Genomic DNA, 23,689 nt, shown 5'->3' with positions numbered 1-23,689 from the left:
ACATCAGTACCTATCAGCAGCTGAGGCTCACCTTCAGGCTTACTGCTATAGGGTAGCTCTCCCCCAAAATAGCCACATCATCAGCACCGGTTTCAGGTGTGGGATCTGACTAGGTCTCCCCCAGGCTACCAGACACACATGCCTTTTTCCAGGCCTGACTGTGTGTAACTGCATGCACACAAAGGACTTCATTATAAAAATCATTCCCTGTCAAGACATCTGCAGGGATATCCTCAAACACACCTACTTGCTTGCTTCCTTTCCACCCTCCCAGTCAAGGTGAAACTTGGTCAAAGGTATTTGGAATGGGGGCCCTCCTAAAGCTCTGACTGGAGTGGACTGCCCAAGCAAATTTTGCTCCTCTTTAACCACTGCAGGCTTAGCAATGGTTATGTCAGAGGCTGTGTCTCTCTTAGCAGTGGCCTGTTTTCCACCCACTAAGATAGAAGAGAAACTCCAGTATGAGTTTGGTTCCCTTGTTGTCTCTAGACAGCTTACCACTGGCATACTGTTATTCTCACTTGCTGGCTCCCCCACCTTTTGTTTCCAACCTTGCTTCAATGGACATTTTTATGCTACATGGCCCTTCTCCTTACATTTAAAACATCTAAACCCAGATCCTGGCCATGTACAGGAACTAGTTGCCTCCCCTGTTACTGGTGGACTCTATTGGGGTGGTTTAGGCTACCCACCATGGGATCTCTTATATCCATGTGCAGCACTGAGTATCCCCTTCTTGTACAGTGATGTCCTGCTTGGTAAGTAGAGATCCCCTTTTCTCACCAGCTCATCTGCAGAGTTACATTCCTGGTCTGCCAACCAGATTCTCACGTCCTCAGGCAAAGTGCTAAGGGCTTGTTTGCTAACCAGAAGGGTCTGCCAGCCTTTCAAAAGTGGTGATCTGACACCCGCTCATCCAGCTATGAAAATAAGTGCTTAGCTCAGCAATATAAACACCTACACTTGCATCTGCCTTACGTCAATGCTCACAAAACATTTTTCTGTAAACTTCAGGTGCTAACTTAAAACATTCTAATAAACATTGTTTAACATTGTCATAATTTAAACAATCAATATCAGACAATTTAGAAACAGCAGTTACCGCTTTACCATGGCATAAGGGGGTTAGGATCTGTACCCATAGGCCTTGGTCAACATCATATTTTCTGTACATACTCTTTCAAATATATGAATACAACTATCAAAATTATCACCTTCTTTTACTGTGGAAGAAATGTACTGACCTTTGTTACTTCTGGGATTTGGCTATACCCTTCCCCATCACATCCATGTTCCTATATGAGAGTCAGCATGTCCCTCTCATTGTTGATGCTGCTTCTCATTTTCTTAGGCCTCCAAACACAGCAGCCTCCCATTTTCTTTGGCCTCAAAACATTGCAGTTTCCCATTTTCTTTGGCCTCCAAATGCTGCAGTCTCTCTATCAATTCTAATTCCAAACATTTGGCATCCAGTTCAAGTCTCTTTCACTCCAGATGGGTTTTTAAATCCTCTGAGGAAAAGGTAAACTGTCCTGTTTCTGAGGGCTGCACATCCCCATTGCCAGACTTATTATCTTCCTGGTTGCTGGTCTGTGCTTCAGCTGGAATTAAGACTGAAATAATTTCCTATTTAGTCAGGTTGGCATGCACCAGCCCTTTGGATTTGCACACCTTAGCCAACTGGTTCACTGCCAGCTTGCCATAATCCTCTGGTGACATCTTTGCCTGCTTTCCCTGACTAAACTAAATTAACAAAATTAAATAAAACTGCTGTGAAAAATGATACTCTGTATGTTTACATTGTGGCTGCTGAGAGTACACACACCTTCAGTGACAACTGCTTACAGGCTATGGAAGTTCAATTAATATCCCACCACTGCCACGAATGTGTGACATCCCTCCTCTGTGAACAAAGACCACTGAGAGGCAAACAACTGAACTCCACACCTTTAATACAAAAAAAATAAAAATATATAAAACAAACAATACACATAGCTCAAAGGGCTGCCTCATCTGGACAAACTTCTTAGTTTTAAAATGCAAGTCATAGATATTATTTCATTTAGACCTAGTGGTCTCTGATAATTCTAAAGAGAAAGGTATGATCAGGGTACCTAGCACAATGCCTAGCTAAAGCACATATACAACATCCAAAAAGGGAAAGTGGAGAATGCTTTAGCTAGGTGTTGTGCTAGGTACCCTGATCATACCTTTCTCCTTAGAATTATCAGACAAGTTGCGCCTGACACTAGAGGGGACCCCTACCAGTTAGTATTGGAAAAACATAAACTGTTAAGGCAGCTCCATTTAGCTGCAAGTAGACCACCAGGTCTAAATGAAGTATCATCTATAACTTGTATTTTAAAACTAAGAAGTTTGTCTAGATGAGATGGCCACTTTGAGCTACACGTAGTACTAAAAGAAATTGACATGAGTAGATTTTATGTATATTACGGAGGATGTATACATATACTTGTGTAGACATCAACTTTTTATATAATAACTTTTTATATAATAATTTTTTAACAAACATCATTTTTAGAATTTATTTCATATTGCAGACAATATGTTTATTGTTGGATATAAAGATTTTAATTATATGTAGCTGCTTATGCAAGAATTGGTAGGATGTTTCAGTATGAAGTAAAAGAAAGAAGAAAAAAGTTGGTTTGGTGTGACCTTTGAGTTGATCAATTAAGTAATTAACTTGTAATTAAACAGAAGGGAGGGTGTGTCATTCACTATATAAGACATGAACTTTATCTGTGGTTTGTCTGATGAAGTCTGGCTACTAAGCCGGACGAAAAGCTCTTTACGTGTATTGTTTGTTTTATATATTTTTATTTTTTTCATATTAAAAGTGTGGAGTTCAGTTGTTTGCCTCTCAGTTGTCTTTGTTTGCAGTTGGTTTCTGGTTGTTCAGATGTTGGATACGTCCTTCCTTTGTGCCAGTAATCAAGGAGCCTCAATCCTCACTACTGACACCAGTGGGGAACATTCACTTAGAACAAAAATGGATACACACAGTATTTTCAGATGTAGCTCTCTGAACCAAGCACAATTCCCTTAAGAGCACACAGGGGGTACACTCCAGACTTGGGGCTGGATTTTCCTCTCCGGGCCTCGAATAAGACTTCACTTTTCTCTCTGCAGAAACCAGTGCTCTGTGTTCCAGTTCCAAGCAGATTTGATTTTCACACACACACACACACACACACACACACACACACACACACACACACACACACACACACACACATGCGGGCAGACACACAACTGCGTGCGTGCACGCACACACACACACCTCCTAAAAGCTGACACAGAATTATCTAATCTGCCACCTCCATCCAGACTATAAGGTACAGTCACATCCAGCACCCAGCTACTCTAAGGCTCTTAACAGGGTACCCAATTACTCTTAGTAAAATTAATACTTATACAAATGGTATTATTAACCAAGCAGCAAGACTTTTAGGAGCATGAAGCCCACACTGCCACCAAATAAATGCAATGACTCCCAAAGGTTAAACTATATGTTCTAAAAGACCAGCCACAATGAAAGGTATAGACATATTTAATAATAAATATTAAAATAGAAAACATGAACATACTGAATATCTATTTACAATAGACACCAGAGTTTCAATTTACAGGAAATATAAAAACAACACAGATGGAAAGATTCAGACAGATAAAGAAAAAACAATATTTAACTAGTCTCGCTATATTTTCCTAACTGACTGAAGAATTACTGCTCTTTACTTACTTGTTAGAGCAAGGCAAGATGAAATGGACAAATTACTTTGCTGTCAGTTCCATTAACAGAGTGCTGAGTGTCACTAATATCTAAATTAATGTCAGTGCTGACTATAGAATGACATCACATCTGGTCACCTGATTCTGTGGTTCCCACACTACCCCCCCCCCTAACTAGAAGCTGATCAGGATCTAGCACAGATGTGTCACAATACACACCTAGGACTTTGCTAAGGCATCTGGAGACTGTAAAACAATTCCAATACATTCATCCTTCCTGTAGCGACTAACCAGCCATTCTCTGGTACCCCAGGGTTGCAATTAGATCACCACTAAGGACAATAAGAGCCCATGCATTTCCCAGACATTGCATCTCTGGCTGCATTCAGGCCTGTGAGATAAAATCTTTATGGCCTAATCCAAATCCTTTAATTTGTGGCTATTTTTCTTAAGGTAAGCTGAACTGAACTTAACCCCTTCCCTTCCAGCATCCTCTGTTAACATATATACATTTCCTAATTTACAACAGTACAGTCTGATATAAATGTAGATTTCTTTTCTTTCCAGCAGAACCCACTGTTGATGCATTTTTAACACAAGCAACTTTACAAATACATTTTTAACACAAGCATCTGTACAATTCAGTTTTATATACAAATTACATAAAATTCTTTACAAAACTCCAGCTAGCTATGCTGGCATATGTTACACATGCACTGCCCTACTCTCTCTGGCATAGCTGGGACTACCTCACATCATCACAAAACATACTAAACATGCTAAAGACAAAGAATACAGTTATAAAGCTTGTCCATATATCCCCAATGTTCATGGTAAAATAGCTCATAGGCACACAACTATGATGAGTCTGATATAGGAGTCAGCGATGCCATTAAATCTTGAAAGATGACTGTAGAATGAAATATACCTCTATTTCATTTGCCTGAGCACAGCAAATTATGAAGACTAGAACTACAGAGGCCTGATGATCCATAATGTATTTTTAAGCATCAAAAGGTTTGTAACAAATCTCTGGCCTGGGCCATCAGCCTTTGTATGCTCCATGCATCTTTACTGATGGACTGAGAGGACACAAACATGATAATTTAGTTCTTGAAGAAAAGGGTATAAAAGGAATTAGAAGAATTTCCAGAAAGACATGCATTTATAACTTGTGGTTGTCAGAAGGCATCTGCTGACATGTTGACTTGGCTAAATGGCTGATATCACTAAGCATCAGAATAAAATCAGCCCTTAATGCTAGGAAAGCAGAGACAGCATGAAATAAATATTCTGATATTTTATTCATTAAACAGGATTTATTGGTTGGACCACAGGACTGTACAAGTGATCTAAACACAAAACCACAAGGAAGAGAACGTGGGCCAGTTCAGACCATTTCATCTCCAAGCTGTATTTTTTAAGTACCCGTAATTTCACAAATGACAGCAACCAATTTATTATTTATACATTTCACAAGTCCTAGAAAAGGCAGAATTCATTTCAGCTTTATTTTGTTAACTTGGCCTACAAATTGTGGTAGAGGAAAAGAAGGAACAGTTTATTTTTCTCAGGACTTAAATAAACTTTAATTACTGAATAAGCAAATGGACTGCATGTATTGTTTATGGAATTACTTTTGTCTGTTCAACAAGTAGCAAAAATAGCCTCCATCTCCTGATAGCTAGCTAGCTAACTAGCTGTCATTAGTATGCAAAGCTCACAATGAAGCTCATATGTTTGAAGTATTGTAATTAGAGTGAAAGAATATTCCTGCATCCTCTGCAGGAGAAAGAAGATTGCTTCAAACACTCACCATTTCAGTATGTTTTCAAACCACATTCTAGCATTAGAAACATTATTAAAATATAATAGCAAATAGCTGATAAATGGAGGGGGAACAGATGCATTAACTTTATGCATGGTATTCAGTGGATGAGACATATGGCTATTACCTGATGAAACAGGCAACATAACCTCACCCCAAGTAACTCCCATTAGCTTTCTAGTTTCAACCAGGGTTTCATTGAGAGGACATGTTCCTGAGGGAATATCTTGCCACCTTCATCCCTGATAGAGGCCAACAGGTACTGTGCCTTTACTCCATGCCCCAAACCATCCACCCCATTTGGCTCTTCCAGCACTTAGACCACCAATTAAATGAGGGATGGCTGGACTACAGTCAGTATTCTGCCTATCTATGCCCCACATAACTCTGAAGTTTATTTCTCATCAGTGCAGCATCATTTCTCATTCTTTCACTATCACTGATAATTCAGACTTATTATATCCTTTAACTGCTTACTGACATGCTATATACAGAGACCTGCCATGCACTCCCTTCTTAAGCTTTTCAGATATTCATCTCACTATCTGGAGTAAATCAAATTATTGACTCCATTGCTTCTAACACTTTGTTAAAGCACACTATAGAGAGACACTTGGAGCCTGGACCTACATAATATCTTAGTGGAATAAAATAAAATGTTCTACTTCATTTCTGGCTTTACTTCTGACATCATGTAACATAAGAAGTCATAATATTAGAAATAATATTATGGAAACAAGGTAATATGCTGCTCTTCAGTCATTACTTTCAGACAGCAAATCAGTCCACATGATTAACACACTGGTAATCTGAGCAATGCTAAAGGTGCCATCTCTTAAACAGCATAATGCAGTGACTTAAGCTACAGTGATGAATTTGGACTCACCCACACCGAAGGTTTTGTTTCAGCTGCTGATATAATAATAATAATAATATTAATAATACATGTTTGTTAACCAGATAGGCCCACTGCATACTCAGCCCCTTTTCAATGACAACCCAGTAACAATGTCTTATTAACTGACTTGCTCAAGGTCACACATTAGGCAAACAAGGGCTGAAGGAATCAAACCTGTACCTTAGGAACTCCAGCTTGTAACCTTAAACTCTACACCACCTGCTAACTCACTGACACCTTCTTGACTTAACCATTATCTCACATATGAAGCAAGACAACCCCCTGCTACCACAATCTGGAAGACAGATTTCTTCAGTTTGACAGCTTTCTATAACAGTGGATAGGTTACTACATGATAGGGACCAATCACTTTTCAGTTACTGCATTTATCGAGGTCTCTTCAGTTCAGGTCTAATACACAGTCATTTCAGTTTCATCATCCTCAGCCTTGCAGACATCTCATTCAAAGTATTCTCATATGTTGGAAATGAACCATTCACACAAAGAAGCATTCTCCACACATTCAGGAATTCCCAAGAAGTTTTCATTGTATGTTTACATCTCCCAGGTCTGGTAGCAGAGAATTTGTCTGCTCAATCCAAGTCATTGACATCTCATAATTATATCACAGGTCTGCTCCTCTCTTCCTGAAGTATTTTGGAGCTTATGGCCTTATCTCTGAAGACATGAAAATAAAGTATGACATTGACATTTATCCTAAGATGCTCTTGCAGCTAGCAAGCACACCCATGCTTTATATTTTCAAACAAGATGTTTGCTATGGACAGTCCCTGACTTGCAATAGATTATAGTTAGATTCTGGTCTGGGAAGTCACTCCTTTCAGTCCTGCTTCTACAGATACCTCTGCTACTTACTGCAATAGAGAGATGAAATCTCCCAGTAATACTGTACTGTCATTAGGCAGTATCCAGTCAAACATCTCATCCAACTTCTGTATGAGAAGGGAGCCCCAGTATAACTATTTGATAAACAGGTATAGAAACTGTCGATGCTCTCCTGTCTATGACTCACAACCACATTGAGGCACTCTGTCTCATCTACCTGTATAACCTCTAGCTGTACAGCCCAAAGACTTGGGAATATCACCACAGCCATCCAAAGCTTTTCAATAGAAGGACTTAAACAACCCCAGATCAAGAAGTCTAGTTACATAGACCATGCTATGCACAAAGAGGGTCGGACTACCTCTAGCTGCTACATTTCCAACTCTTGCATCACTTTAGGTTCTTTTTCCATTAATCAGGTGAGGATCGACATCCCTAAAGAATGTTTTATTGACAGAGATTAGGTTACCTGAATGATGGAGCTCATACCTCCTACCTAGATGGCACTGTACCTGACTCTAGCAGCCTTAACTGGTGATGTACACCAGGTCACGGACGGAGATGGGATTGTGACATTATGGCTGTATTAAGTTGTGCGGATGGTGGCAGATGAAAGGCTGTGATTAATTATGGGACTATTATAATAGTATTAAGCAAGGAACTGAAAGTTGCTAAGGTTTCTTATGTCCATACACACACCAAACCCAGATGTGTACGCACATAAGGTTTATAGATATGAATGATTGTCAAGGCAATTCTGATTGGCTGCAGTTCCTTCAGTGATGGAAATGTAGTCTATGAAAAAGAAAGGCATTAACAGTACAGGAAGTTTTAATATTGATTTAGACAGAAGTTTTTTTTTCCTTTTTTATTATTTATTTATTATTATATTTATTTTTTTTTATTGACTTTTCAGTATAGGTAGGTTTGGCTGACTTGGGTGTAGGTGGTAGATGAATTTACAGAAATATTTTTTTTATATGTTTTCTTTTGTACTGACTACGCACTTGGTCGCACTGCATAAAAATGACATGACCAAAAAAGTCATCATAAAGGATTTGTCTGATAATTGTAGCTCAGTACTAAAGGTGTGTACTGAAGGGGTCATAAGGACAAAGTAGATACAAAGCTGAGATCTTCCTTGTTACTTAAGTGGCTTTTTATGACCAGTGTGAGTCATGGTAACCTACAGCAGGAATTAAGATGAAGCTATACACTTAAGACTGGAACAGGCAGAGTGAGACATAAAGATGCAGAGGAGTATAATCTATGTCCTGCTGTTGTGGAAAATATTAAACTAGGTGGTTGAACAGAAAAATCAGAGGTTAAATTTAATAAAAGGCCACTGTGTAAAACGTGTGTGCCCTTTAAGAAGAAGAACCTGGGTTCGGGTAAAACAGTTTTAAGGCAGTTAAGGAATAGGGAGATGTGTTATATGATTTAAAAAAGACATGGGTAAATAATTGTACGAGTTTATCACAAGTTATGATGTCAGTGGAAAGGTACAGAATGTGGAGAATGTTGGTGATTTTAGAGATGTGTAGGTTGACTTTTCAATGTATGAACTCTGTAAGATCATCAACATTAAACCAGCTGGGATTATCTCCTGGAAGCAGAAATGGCTTAGTGAGTGAATGTTTAGCTACTTTTTTGTTTTATTTATTATTATTATTTTCATGAAACTATCATAGCAAGACTGACTACATGTTTAATGCCATGGTTAGAGGGTTGGGAAAGGTCAGATGTTCAGTTTTAGTATAGTTATTATCAAAAGTTGATCCATAAAAATTCTGGTTGTGGCACTTTAAGTAACTGAAGGTCTGTTAAACATTTGAATTTAAACATGTTTCAGTGATTTTATTGAAGGATATATTGAAGTAGAAAGATACTGAATTAAATATGAATAAACAAGTGTGTGTAACCCAGGGAAAGGTTAATTCGGAGTAATCTTGTTCTTTACTTTGAATTATGGGAAAAAAGGAAGAGGTAAGGATTACAAGGTTTGTGTACAACAGCAGAAGGATGTTAATGACATAAGATAAAGCTAAGGTGGTATGACATATTGTGAGAAGCTAAAGTTAACAAGAAAATGTCTTTGGTTTTATGTTGAAGAGAACAGGACCATTTTGATGAGCACATGGCCAGGATCTGAATGGCTGATGAAGCTCAAACTGCAAGATTTTAGATGTAGCTAGTATCATCCAGGCAAATTTGCACCTAGTTTTCTAAAAGGAGAAATAAGTTAACAAAAGTTGGAAAAGACATAATGAGAAACTCAAAATAGATCTTCTTACCAAAAATTAAATCAAATTATCTAAGTTATGATCCTACTTATTCTCATCAGGGGCAATATATAATTATTGACCACAGGATGAGTAAGACCAATCTATAACCAAATAGGATAGATTATTTTGATGACAAAAATGAAAAATGGCTAGGCTTAAAATGGCCTGCAAGGGCAGCCAGCCTAGTACTTACCTATGAACCTATAAAAACACTTTCATGACATTCATACATTTGAAGCAGTTTTTTTTAAATATAGACTGAGAGGTTAGTTTTGTAAGTCTGAATTTTTTTGTACATTTATGGGGATTTTGTCTCAGTCCTCTAATACAGAAGTTAATATATAAGAATCTGGAAGAATGGATGAGTTTGGAATAGCTGAGTCAATTCTTTTATGTAAGACTTTTTTTGTGGGTTAAATTTGATCATCTTTTGTCAGCATGGGTGAGTACGTGATATTGGAATGTCAAAATAAAGCATTCTAAATTGATCGAGAAGTTTCAGCACACATCACAGTTAGAAGTATACCATCGATTTAAAAAAAATATGTGTGCCTAATGTAAGCTGCAAGTAAAGTGCAATGTATAAAAGGACAATCATTTACTGACCTGTTGCACTACTGTGGAATGTCTGAACAGATGGCATTCCCCCAAGACAAATGGTAAGAACATTTAGTCCTCCAAAATCATGAGTGACATGATGTATTTCCTTTGTGTGTGTTTTGTCAATGGACATAGTTGTCACAGATCCATTCTTCTCCATTAGCAAAGTGTGCCACTGTCCATCTGTAACAGCAACTTCTGGAATATTCCTTTCCACTTTCCCACCAGTTCCAGCATCTGACGTGTAATGTATTTTGTCATTCTTTACCTAAGCAGAATAAAGGAATTTAACCAACACTTTAAGTTAGATCTTTGTTAACAGAACTGCTCAAGACTAAATAGCTGAAACTACAGCATATACCATTATTACCACATTTCTTTTCCTTTTCACCTTTTCATACTTCTCTTCCAATATTTTTTAAAATCTCTTATTCACTAGCACGGAGACAAATAGTAATGTTCAAAGTAGCTCAACAACTTAATATCATTAATGCTTTAGTCATTTGAAACCAAGGTCTTTTAGCACAGACTTTGAAGACAGAGTCATTGCTACATTTTGATTTATAAATACTGATTAAACACAGATTATATTGACAGCAGAGGTATGGAACTGAAGAAGGGAGGCATAAATATTATACCTTAAACCTTATATACCTTAAGCATAAAGTAGAGAAATTTAAGGAATATCTAAAGTAGTTTGCATATGATAATTTCATACATGCTCAGACAGATGATGGATGATTCTTAAGGCCATACTGTAGTTTCTCATTGGGTATGTACTATGGAATTTAGAAGCAACTATTTAATTACTGAACTCTGTCACCTCTCTTTGCCCTGATAAATGATTTTTTTTTAATTGTCAGAAGAGGTAAATTGTTTTGGAATTGCGCCCAGTGATTATTAAAGTTTACATTTTAATGATATAATGTGGACATGGATTATCTCTTTATAATGCTTGCAGTCTATTCACATCATCACAGCCTGTGCTTACATATTACCTTCACTGTACTGTAGTTACTGCTTTCCTGGAAGTGTATTAAAATGCCATTGCTGCTCCTTGTTCTGAATTTTAATTCCAAACTCTGTACGCTCACTGGTTCAGGAGCTGTTATTTTCAGACCATGTCGCATTAGGTAGTCCCGCTTTATATTCTGGTTTACAGAGTACTCCAGGCGTCCGCTACCATGTAGAGATAAGGCAGTATCAGCATTGGTATCTATAAACAAAATCAAAAAACACTTTTATTATGTTTGTTACCTGCTAACACCAGCAACTAACCCCTGGGTCTATAAAGCAAGACTAAAAGTATCTCAAGACTGTTTTGTCTGAAGTATCACAAATAAGTTGCCATATATATGTGTGCGTGTCTGTCTGTTTTTATCCTTGATCTAGTGGCCTAGGTCATAGCTGAAAATGTTGGATGGATCAGCCCACTAAAAACATAGGCAGACAGAAATAGAAAATAGGTATACAGACAGCGGGTCACATAAATAATAGTGCCAGATACTTTCAGAATGATCACAAGTTAATTATTTGGAAATTACTAAACTTTTAATAAAAATGAGTACAGTGTCTTACAAATCAGCTAATCATTTATTGAAATTAGACTGTAAAGTGTTATAGAAGTGCTACATTTAATGACATGTAGATTACTGTAATTGAGGGGATATAATCTTAATGTATCGTAAATAACTTAGCTTTGTTATAGGTCACTTTTTAACATGGCACTTATTCAAAAGATAAAAGAAAAAGGCATATCAAAAACAAATTAATTAAAATATGTATACAACATAGCTAAATTGTGAGATATCCAGTATATAATGTGTGGTTTTTGCCAACTTTCCAAATGCCTATGTGAGCTTTCTCTAGGTACTTCAGTTTCCTCCATCCTCAAAAAAATACTGATGAAATAGATCCATTCAACTCAGTGTGTTGCATGCACGTGCGAGTGTGTGTGTGTGTGTGTGTGTGTGTGTGTGTGTGTGTGTGTGTGTGCGCGTGCGCGTGCACAGGTGAGTGCGCATGCTTTCATCCTTGCCCTTGTGGTCCAGTTAATGGCTGAAAAGGGTGATTGGACTAGCTCACTAGACAAAAAGGTAGAATCAGACAGTGGATATAATGACAGAAAGACAGACAAAGTTGCTGTCATTTACAATATTGAACTGAACTATAACCTGATTAGCATACATCACTAATCCATTTGAAACTCATGGTTAGAGTATTAATCTATACACACTAATGTAAACTACAGCTATTCTCCAGCAAGAGGCCTTCTAGGATATTTTCACAAACATAATCACTATGCCGAGTTGGAAACCTGCTGTTGTGTCTGCCAGGAAATCCATTATATAAAACAAGATAATCAAATGTAGTCTGCTTCTACAAACAAGCCACAAATATCCTCTTGTTAAAGTGTGTTTTGAGTCATTCATTGCCAATTATAGACAACCTTGCGAGACCACTTGTTAGGTAAGTAAGCCAACTTTCAATACAGTCAAGCCACAATGTTACTCTCACTAGGCTACATTGCACAATTCTGCACGATTTTTCTTGAAAAAAAAATAATCTTGTATACTGGAAAGATAGCAGTAATAAAATAAATATGTGTTTGTAGTAACTAGAAAATTTAGAAAACACAGCATTCCATGAAAAACAGTGCACAAGAAAACCCTTGTGTATTGTTTGTCAGCAATATATTTGAGCTTAATGGAAGGTTTTACATTTAAGTGTTCTTCTATGCTTTCTTGCCTTTAGTGCTATGTGTTTCCTTTTTCAAGACATTTTCTTGTGATGCCTCAATTAATGGGAAGCTCTTCTGAAAATGAAACAATGGGTTAATCAAAAAGAAGAAACACAGAAGATGAAAGAAAAAAAGGCATTTTTGTTTACTATAGAAAGAAAGTCCGGATGAAGGTTCCTTTCAACATCAATATATTTTCTGAATATATCTCTGCAGGCCTTTCTGTTACAAATCTTAATTACTGTAAAACGGTATAGTGCACTAGGACACTGCTGATAAAACTGTAACTTTAATTTCAACTTAAGGGATCTGGTTGAAGTACCGGTTAATGTTTCTGATAGCTATTAGTAAGTTCTTGCACTATTTTAGCATTTTAGCATGTTGCAAAATGGACTTATGACAAGCATGGATGATTTAGAACCCAAGCTTACTATTACCCTTTTCATATTTCTTGCACCAGATCATACATTTTTTGACTCGGATTTACTTCTTATGTGACGTTTACTTGTCTGGATGTCATTTGCTTCGAAAGAATGGTGCCAGCATATGTCCCATGAGAAAGTGGCAAAGCTCATAACTTTTTGAAGCAATCCATGGAAATATTCATTAAATATTTCAAGGTTTGCACAGATCTGTTTTTTTTTTCTTAAAGTTAACCTTTCTTCAGTGCTGGGAAAGGATACCTCTGGCAGTGACAAACGTTGAAAACCACATTTTGTTTTGCTTAGTGAGCTTCTTCAGGTTAATATATATTTTTTTTGAATTTAGCTATTTATTAACAACACCTAGCTCCTATGGCAACACAACAGTCTTACTAAAATGAAGTTTATTCTATTGATGTGAACTTTAATTTAAATGTGTTACCCTTTTTATAATAATACTGACTGTACATAAAAGAAATATACTTGTCTCACACATTTGATGAGTGTTAGTACTGCTATTGCGATTACTATTGTTATTTACAGCATTAACTTTCGTGACTAAAATAAAGCCAGTAACAAGCAGAACTGTACTTTTTTGTATGATTTTTGTCCCATTGTCTACCAACCATCAAGTCTCCCCTTGGTCAGACACTGTGTTGTCTGGGAAGTGGGGCATCATCCACCCAGCCATGACACTGCTTTGTGTCTCGCTGGCAATACAGCAATGACAGCATGTTTTATTTTTTGGTCAAACTCCTCCCCTAATATTGGCATTGATGTTTGCATCACCACAAGGACTGTATATGCCCCGTGTCCACAGATGCAAGCTTCACCACATGCATCCACAAAGGCTACTGTCATTGGCTTGGGCAGTTATGACCATGTCTTCCTGCACTAGCTCCCTACATCATTATGAGCCTCCACTCTCCAGTTGAGGTTCTGTCATTAGATCACAAGAGCAAGTCAGTTGGCACCACCATCCATCCACACTCAGGATGGACATTCCCAACTTCCCTGCCTATGCCATCAAATGCCCAAGCCACTATCCAAACATGGGTTGCCTGTGCTTTTGTCAGCACTTTATTCCTCCACACCACAGTGCCAGTTAAGGAACTGCACTTTAGAAAAGGCATACTAATGTACAATTTTCTACAGGCACTTCATGATGATTGTGGCTACAAGATGCTGTTTTGTTCATAGTGTTTTACATGTTGTTATTACACTGACTAGAAAGGCACACTGGAACATTTAGAATGATTTGCATATAGTCAGAAAATAACACTTGTCCTTCTGCTGTGGTCCAGAGTTTGAGCCCCTCAGCCTCCATTTGCCAAACTGTGTGAATGATCAAGTCACTTAACCAAAGTGGGCTTCTGGGCTGAGTAGGAAAAAGGTTTGTGGGGTTCTGTATTGAGTAACAAAAGGTTCCTGTGTATCAGAGCTCTACCAAAGTTAACAGATACAAATTAATAAATAACACTGGTACCCAATTTGACAGTGGCGTACAGAGATAAAGCCAAAAGTATAATCTAAATAGCATGGGTTTCACTAGTGGGACAGTGTTGGAGGAACCGATGTGGAGAAGAGAGAGAGAGAACTGTCAAAGCTATAAATCTTCAACTCTGTCAGCAAGGAATATGAGGGGCATGTTAGGAGCATACCCCTATATAATGGCTCTTGTCTATCACAACCATTTCCAATTCTCCATCTCTGCATCAGCATTGGCTGACTGGAAAGCCCTTCTCTTATTCAACTCTTAGACCTGTTGTGAACAAACCTGCATGACAAAATAGAGGACTGGTAGCCCCAAAGTCCAGGAAAATGCAGAGTTGGAGAAGCAGGGGAAAACCAGTGGAGTGGCATGTCATGTCACCAAACAGCAGAAGCCCTTATGACAAACGGTTTTCTGTATCATGAAACCCCATACACATGTGCTCCCCTACTTGGTCATGGGACAATCAAACCCCAGTGGCTGAAGGTCTTCTGATCTGCAGAAACAAATCCCAGTTAGAATGGAAGAAGGATGGAGAAGAGCAGACTGTGCTGATCCTGAGGAGAACAGTGTGTTTGGATATGCAGAAGGACCTGAAGCAAGTAGTGATTGACCCCAAGTCCACCCCAATCTGTAAAAAATAGACAAAAAAAAAACATTGCTTGCCACGAAATATAACACTCATTAGATGAAGTATAATCTGGTAATGTGATGTCCTGATGTTCCTTGGTTTTAGTTTATTGCCATTTTGCTTATATGCTCCTTTTAGACAAATGTAGTTAGAATGAAGGATACATCAAGGGACCACTGAATCACTAGCTGCAAAGTACCACAGTAATATATGATTATGCATAAACTCTTATGGATATGCACATGTGAAGTGTCAATGTGGTAGTGGAGGGCCTTTCAAGAACATGGCCACACTGTTCTACATATCCTTACACATCTACAACAGTTAGAATTGTTTGTTTCCAAAACTGGATGACCTCTTAGACCGCATAGCTCTATGAAAGGCCATAAGAAATAATGAAACTTGGATGAGAAAGACCCGGTGATGGCCTAGCCACATATCCTTTTGGGCTGATGGAACTTTGTCACTCATAAAACCAAATCCCAGTAATGCTGTTACATTTTATACAAAGCACAGATGTAATATCATTACTCATTAAATACTGTATTAGTGAAATGTGCAATGAAATGCTAATGTTCAGCAGTATTCTTGATAGTTGAGTGTTTAAGACAGCCTATATTTGATCTAAATTAACTAGTTATAATTCATAAATGTGAAGCATGGATCCTGTAATAGATACAATAAAGAGTACAGGAATTATGTGGGGTATAAAAGCAGACTACAGCTACACAAGGCAAAGTTGCTTCTGCAGCTATTCTGTTGCTTTCCACCAGCTCCATATTGCCAATTGAGTAGTTCAAGAATATACAGTAGACTGCTGCCCAGAAAGGCACCTGGGTTATTTAGCAGATCATATACAGTACCATTCTGTACATGGATCACAATCAAAAAGTAAACACTATCATCCAACACTTGTAACAACTGTTCAGAATACACTCAGAACAAACTGACTCAATATTCCACTTATTATTACCCCACAAATATACACATACTACACTTCCACTGTAGGTTACAATGGCCAAACAATACCACACTTATTTCACTAAATCTGTATTCAGTAGAGTGACACACAGTCAAACTGTAAACTGTTCAGTCATACATACATAAACTCAGATGAGCACTCAAATATTAAAAAAAAAAGCCTATAGTATTAAATAGCCATAGTCGACTTCATCATTTTCATATTCTGACCAAAAACATCTTTTTAAAATTCCCATTCCAAATCCAAATACTCCAAACCTGAAATCACAAACAAGGTTTCTGTTATTGTACTGGGGCCATATCTCTTCTAAACCTACATCTTCTAGATAAGCACATATCTGCATTTTCATAAATGCTTCCTACAAATATGACATTTAATTCATTTCTCTGCACTGGCTGCTTCTATCATCTACATTTCCAGTACACAGGCTAGATCCTCAGTCCCCTTCTTGTTACACAGCCCGAGTGAAGGCTGTAGGGAAACTGAAGACAATGTCATACTATGTGTCACTGGGATGTAAATAGTTGCTGTTTGAATTACTGTATCAACAAGAACATGTTCTGGGAGACCACAGTCTTCCCTTGTTAGGCCATATGCTGTTTCCCACTCCTACTTTAAGGACACCTCTGTCTCTCTGATGAAATCATGCACTCGCTTAAATACTACCCTCTTGTTCTGTCTTAGGTGCAGTTTGTTGTACAGAGGTACGAAATCCTCCTACCTATCTTCCTGTTGTCACACCAACACAGAGCTTCTGATTGCCAACCTCTCTCTCAAACAGCTATCTTAAGCTGCCAGAACTTCAGAAAAAACTAAATGACTCCTTGCCAGCTCTTTGGCATAGAGATGCTTGTCCTGACTACATCCCAAACAACTTGGGACAAATTAATAGCCCTGCAATGGAAGGAGTTAACTGGGAAGTGATAGTAGTAAGCTGCCACTGCCAGCTCGCCCAAGCCAGGGGAAAGTTGTTGGCACAATTTTTCCACAAGTATTTAACCTGGGGTAATGTCCAGGATTGCAGTACATACATTAACTATGTTTGGGGAATGGGGGCATAAGTCGACCAAAAAATAGACATGCATTCTACCTGGAATTCCTGTCTCCAGTATATTGGGCATTGCGTCATGCCTTTCAAGACATCATGAGGGATACTAAAACCACAAAGAAATCTCCTACCCATGCTGTATGAAGGCCATGATCCCTAGCTCTTGCACTAGGATGCCAGCAGTCAGGAGGAATGAATGGGCCAATAGGAGCTAGAGGGTTGATTGTTAGGGTTTTCATGCTCACATAGAGATTAGTATGTGTGAACTTGCTACTCTTATGGATGCATTTGAACAGAGTAGATCAGCCCTAACATACTGCTGTTTGGGTACTGTTTTGACTCATACCATTGCACAAGTATCCATGGTTCTTCTTGTAATAGACTCTCACAATAGTTTAACTGCACTAAGTCCCTCCAATCTGATTTTCTAACCATCTTCATCTTACTGTCTTACACTCCCTTGATTGTCACTTCATTCGCTGCACTTAGATTGACTATCTGCCTCCCCAGACAATTTTAGACAGCATTTTACTATGTTTTGGCTCCTTTTTGTGACCTATCTTCATGTCACCTTCATTTCAGCATCCACTACTGTCAAAATGCCCTCTTCTTCCACTTCTGTATTCTACTGTGCCTTGAAGAACCTCTCCACTACTGTAAGCTTTTCTCTAATGTAAGACTATAGTGAAATACTTGCCAGACATTATTCATACTACTTAGAAAAAGTGGATTACAGTGCTAGTCACCCCTAAGCCACAGGTAAACCTACAGCAGCTCCTTAATCAAATTATGGTAGGCTTACTGCAACTGACCCCCACATCTTCAAATGGCCTTAGCAACTGTAATCAAATGTCATTTAAACTGATTGTATGAGAAAACAATACTAGCACTTCTGACCAGTGATGTGCTGTTTGCTATGCAGTAATAATCCATTGCCTTTTCAACAGGAAAACTGCCAGAATCTGAAGAAGGCGGGGGGGGATGGGAGGTACAGTTCAATGCAGAAAGGAATGGAGGTTTCTAGTTACGCTTACCAATTTTCCTGGATCTATTGCTCATACTTAAAATTGACTACTGATTTTTTTCTACTTTTCTTTATTTTTTTATTTTTTTTGAGGAGCATCAAAACTTCTATGGAAGGAACTCTTAACAGCACTGTGCAAGATAAAATCAAGAGCTCTAACAGGAAAATGCCTCAAGAAGAAGAAAAAACTCAGTACTCTTCTGCCTATATTAGAACTTCATTACACGGGGGAAAGGACATATGCAACAAGACTACCGATATGCAACACGATTGCTGATAGATATAATCATTATTTTCCAGTCCTAAAATAAAACCAATTATTTAAAGTAACATAAGAAAAAGCTATTGTTCTTTTTACTCTTTTATGTACAATGTATGGAAAAGGTAAGAGAGCTTTGTTTCTTAGTGTGTGCTATGGGTTAGTTATTTTATGTGGGTTTATTTTTTTTCTTCACTAAGCAAAAATAAATAAGCAAATTAACTGAAAATGTTTCTCGGTGACTATAATAAGGAGACAGACTAGCAGGGGTCAAGCACCAAGATTAACAAAGTCTCAGTGGATGGAAAGAGGGCAGGAATATTCAGTAAATGTTTTTGTTACTCAGGGAAGCGCTGCTTTTACAGGGAAGAAGTGACACCTTAGAAGGAAGGAAGGAAAGAGGGTAATAGTCTTTTTTTTTTAACAGAATATATACTGTAATTCTACAGAGTGACTCACAAAGTACTTATAAACAAAACCAATTTCCAGTATGAATCAAAACGTTAAAAGCCTCTTATCCTACCATTAAGTCCACGACAGCTATGAAATGATCTAATGGACTGAAGGTTGGGTGCTGTCTATTTCTTCTCAAAGACAGATATTACCAGATCAAAATTCTTTCACAACACAAACCAGAAATAAACTAACCAGGGCCACGTACTGCTCTGTATTCAGATTTTAACAACACCTTTAATATTTTTTATCAGAGTAAATATGAGGCAGAATCTAAAGGGAGGAGAAAATAAAAAACACAGTGACAGGAAAAGAAAACTGCCCTGTAGACATGCAGCAAATAACATAGTGGGAAAACAGCATTCAATAACCAGAGAAGTACTAACAGAGGCACTGCAAGAATTAGTGCTGGTCCTGGTACTTCTGGAGTTATTCACAACGGATAACTCATGTGGGTTCTGAAAAAATATTAATCTACCTGCAAATGACATCAACATTTCAGGTGAGGGGACATGGTCAATAGGATGCTGCAGAATGGCCTGGTACATGGCTGGACAGTTCAGACAGATATGAGATGTGATTCATGCCCAAGGTAAGAGTGGAATGTGAGAAAACAGAAGAATTCTAACCTAGGAAAAGGACAGCCGGTAGTATCTTTGACATGCTTATAAAAGGGAACATGAACATTTCTGCTCAGGAATGAATGCAGGATGACAACAGAGAGATGCTTAGTTATTCAAATCCATGAAATGAGTTAGGTAATTCTCCATCTTGCCACAAGACTGGCCAGGCCATTCCTTGATAACTAAATACAGTTTCATGGTCATGCATAAAGAAGGTGGGCGCTGGTTGCAGGGGGAGCAGTGTACACTGACAAACACATCAGAAACTCGATAATAACTAAGTTTAAATGTACTCAAGAATGTGTACATTTTTTTCTTTGCTCTTTTTCTTATTCAAAACTATGTTTTGTCATTTATACTATTATTAAAAATAATTTATTTTCTTAATAAAAATATTTGAACAAAAAAAACAAAAAGAATATGCACATTAATTGCAAAATGGTAGGACAAGAGTTTGTAATAAAGGCACTAATATTCTTCAAAAAATTGACACAAATGAACATAATATATTTTTCCAGATCAGAAGTACCTCAACTGACTCCCATCCAAACTCTCATGCTTGCTGAAGTGGATGACATATTATGTATAGATCAGCCAATCAGCCATGTTATGTACAGCCATGTTATGTACAGCCATGTTATGTACAGCCATGTTATGTACAGCTCTGGCCCATTATCTACCCCAGCTAAAACCTCCTTCAAACAGAGATCTCTAATCTTAGTTGCTGGATACTCCAGTACAAACAGCTGCTGAATCTAAAGAAAACAACATCCATGCAGTTCAGGACACCACAGTAACTAGTCTCAACAAACTGGACCATCCCACTCTAAATCAGTGGAAAATATCTCATCCTTCAAATTTCTAGGGTTGTGTTGGGATCCCCTGCCTTAATTTCCATTACCCTATTTAAGTGATCAAAGCCAAAGTCAACAAGTTAGTCATACCTCTCAACTGTCCAGACTTTTGCAGAATGTTCAGATTTTTGCCTCAAATATTTGGTCTGTTCATCATAAAATCTGCAGTTTTCTGACAAAGCACAAAGAATTGAATTCACTAAATAATGACATATACTTGAGTTACAGACACCATATCAGAAAATATATGCAAACACAAATCAGGTTATTTTAGCAGCTTTCTAAGTTTATAAAAGCAATATTTAAAATATGTCCCAATTTTTGAGCCTTTGTCCCCCCATTATTTTAGGTTTTGTTAAGATTTCTTATATTAAGAGGTTGAGAGGTATGAATCTACTATTCCTGTCCAGAAAAATATCATAGCTCTTAGTGCCCAGAATAGAAGGTATCCTCCTTCCATAGTTAGAATATTTCCTTCCCCTTATGTGGATCTACCTCCAAAAACAATCTGACACAACTTCATACCATCTCAGACAATGTATACAGATACATTACCCTTTCCCCCAGAAGAGAACATCATTATAATACCCTGTCCAAAGTCAGGTGGTTACAATCACACATGGAGTTATCCTCCTGTTAGGCTCTTTGATTTTCTTCTCCAGCAGACTCTATGAAATACAACTGCTATACATTCTCAGATCCAGCTACCCAGCTTCTATGCAGCACACACCAAACAAAACAGTTTGATCATGTATTCTCAGTTTTGTGCCCCTAAATCTTGAATACCATCCCACACACTCTCCTTCCCCACTTTTAGAAAGGATCTTATGGCTTATACCTCTACAAGCATGCTAAATACAAACATTAACATCAGCTAGTTCCAGCACTCCACATGTCAAGCCAAACAGTATAGCCTTCTACCATGTTGTTATGCTGCACCTGCTATGGGTCTCATTTCTGTTTTTTCTTACCATTGTAAATATGTCTATATGTAATTAATTAATGCTTATTCTGTGTGTATTCTTATATGTGTGATCTGCTCAAATTGTATTTAGTACATTTAATGCACCTGCACTGAGCCTGAAAATCATCAATTAGGATAATAAATGAACACAAAATAAATAAATAAATAAATAATAGGCAGATGCCAGGTAGTTCATCACTGCAGCTGCAAGGAAGGTCTCTACAAGGAAGCCAGGAGGCATTCTTTCAAGTAAAGGGGGGTATAGGCAAACTGAATATTTTCCCAAATAAAATGAAAAGTTTAAGACAACAACAACAAAGTTTGACAGGCTTTACAACAGTATGAGGATGTAAGTAATTCCAAGAAAGAACAGAATATAAGGATCAATTCCAGAATCAAGTCAAGCAGACTCATTAAATGCTGAGATACTACTGTTCTTATGTCTATCCGTTTATTTGCATGTGAACGCAACAGTGAGAGCACCATGTTATATAGTACTCTCACAATATTACACCTCTGAAGTGAGTTAAAAAGATCTCCACCACTTCAAATTTTGAGTGATAAGTTTTGTTTTCCTAGTGCCTGCACAAAAAATCATTATACACATTATTTAATCCATATGGTTAGACAGCATGGGAAAAGAAATACCAAAACATAGAAGTGCAGACATTACATCATTTTGTTTTTCTGGTCTGAACCGTAAATGTGAGACAATATTTTACCAAGTTATATAACATTATTTCAAAAGGAGATCCAATCACAAGGAGTAATCAAAGGTTAGCTCTGTTTCTCACAAGTCAGCTAACTGATTACTACATGACTTTTAGTATTGCTTAGGCCGAGTCACACCACAATGTGCTTAAGTTAAAGACCTTTAATGATATTATATCATGGACAGAAAGTCGGACAGTTCAAACGGTTTGAAAGTTTAATATGCAATTCAAACTCTCAGAAAACAGTAAAGTGAATTAGTAGAAAAGCACAGGTGTAGTAAAAAAGTATAGGACCTAAATAGCTAAGCAAACTATAATCCAAAAGTGAATCACCAATGAATTTGTAATCTGAACAGATTGCACCATATACCGGCATATTCAAGATACTACAGATAGCCAGGAGGTCTCTTTCTAATAAATTTGCTGCATTCATCACTTGTTTAGAAACCATACAGAAGTTGAATATCTGTACAACAAGTCATCAAAACCACACAAGAACATAGTAGCAATAACTTAACTGCTTTTGTCATGTGACAATATCTGGGTTGAATAAGTAGATTTGGGTGCAGACCAGTGCAGAGGCACACAGGTTGGATTTCTGTTTCATAAAATTATGCCACAGGCTGTAGAATGAATCTCTGTCAGCTCTCAGATAAGTACAGATTAAAAGTCAAACCCTGGGAATGAAATCTGCTGCCTAGGTGAGGGATAGGCAAAAGTAGGCAAAGCAGTAGAGATTGTGCTTGAAATGAAAATCTGACAGCTTGACAGTATTCAGTGTGTTCAGAAATTATTTATTTATTATTTATTTATTTATTGCTCACAAATTCATTTATAAATCAAATATATCCATGTTCAGATTACACTTACAGTCAACAATATTTTAGAACTAAATGTGAGGGCATGAGCCCACTGCATATGGTCAGGAAATATGAGTGAATGTATTTTTGCCTTAAAAAAAAAAAAAAAATACTTACTATACCTTTTCTGAGCTTTGAACTTACACAAACAACTACTTAATTATTCCTGCTTGCATGTACTATACTTGACTTTAATGTCAACTCTACTGTCAGAAATATGGTCATTTTTTACTATGGAAAGATTGTACAATTGTTTCTGACTTTTTGCATTACTTACATTTTTCACAGTATTTTCCCGTGAAACCTTCTCTGCATTTGCATTGCTGCCACGACCAGTAGTCCACACATGTTCCACCATGCTGGCAAGGGCTCGATGCACATGCTTCTTCCCGTCTGGGGCATCTAAACATA

At 37.6% G+C, this 23,689-nt stretch overlaps 1 protein-coding gene across 1 annotated transcript in view; it reads right to left on the bottom strand.

Moving 5' to 3' along the window:
- Positions 1-23,689, bottom strand: part of FAT4 (FAT atypical cadherin 4) — an 893,394-nt gene that overhangs the window by 13,191 nt on the left and 856,514 nt on the right. Inside the window, exons 14-16 of the mRNA XM_044061699.1 lie at positions 23,556-23,680; positions 11,212-11,429; positions 10,220-10,481 (exon numbers count right to left, since the gene is read on the bottom strand). Of these exons, the coding sequence (XP_043917634.1) occupies positions 10,220-10,481; positions 11,212-11,429; positions 23,556-23,680 (605 nt within the window). The remainder of the gene's footprint in view (positions 1-10,219; positions 10,482-11,211; positions 11,430-23,555; positions 23,681-23,689) is intronic.

This window comes from Protopterus annectens, chromosome 2.part0 (genome assembly GCF_019279795.1).
Source record: "Protopterus annectens isolate FY-2018-M chromosome 2.part0, PAN1.0, whole genome shotgun sequence".
Lineage (NCBI taxonomy): Eukaryota > Metazoa > Chordata > Ceratodontiformes > Protopteridae > Protopterus > Protopterus annectens.
The sequence above is the reverse complement of the archived record's forward strand: the minus strand, read 5'-3'. Positions and strand labels throughout refer to the sequence as shown.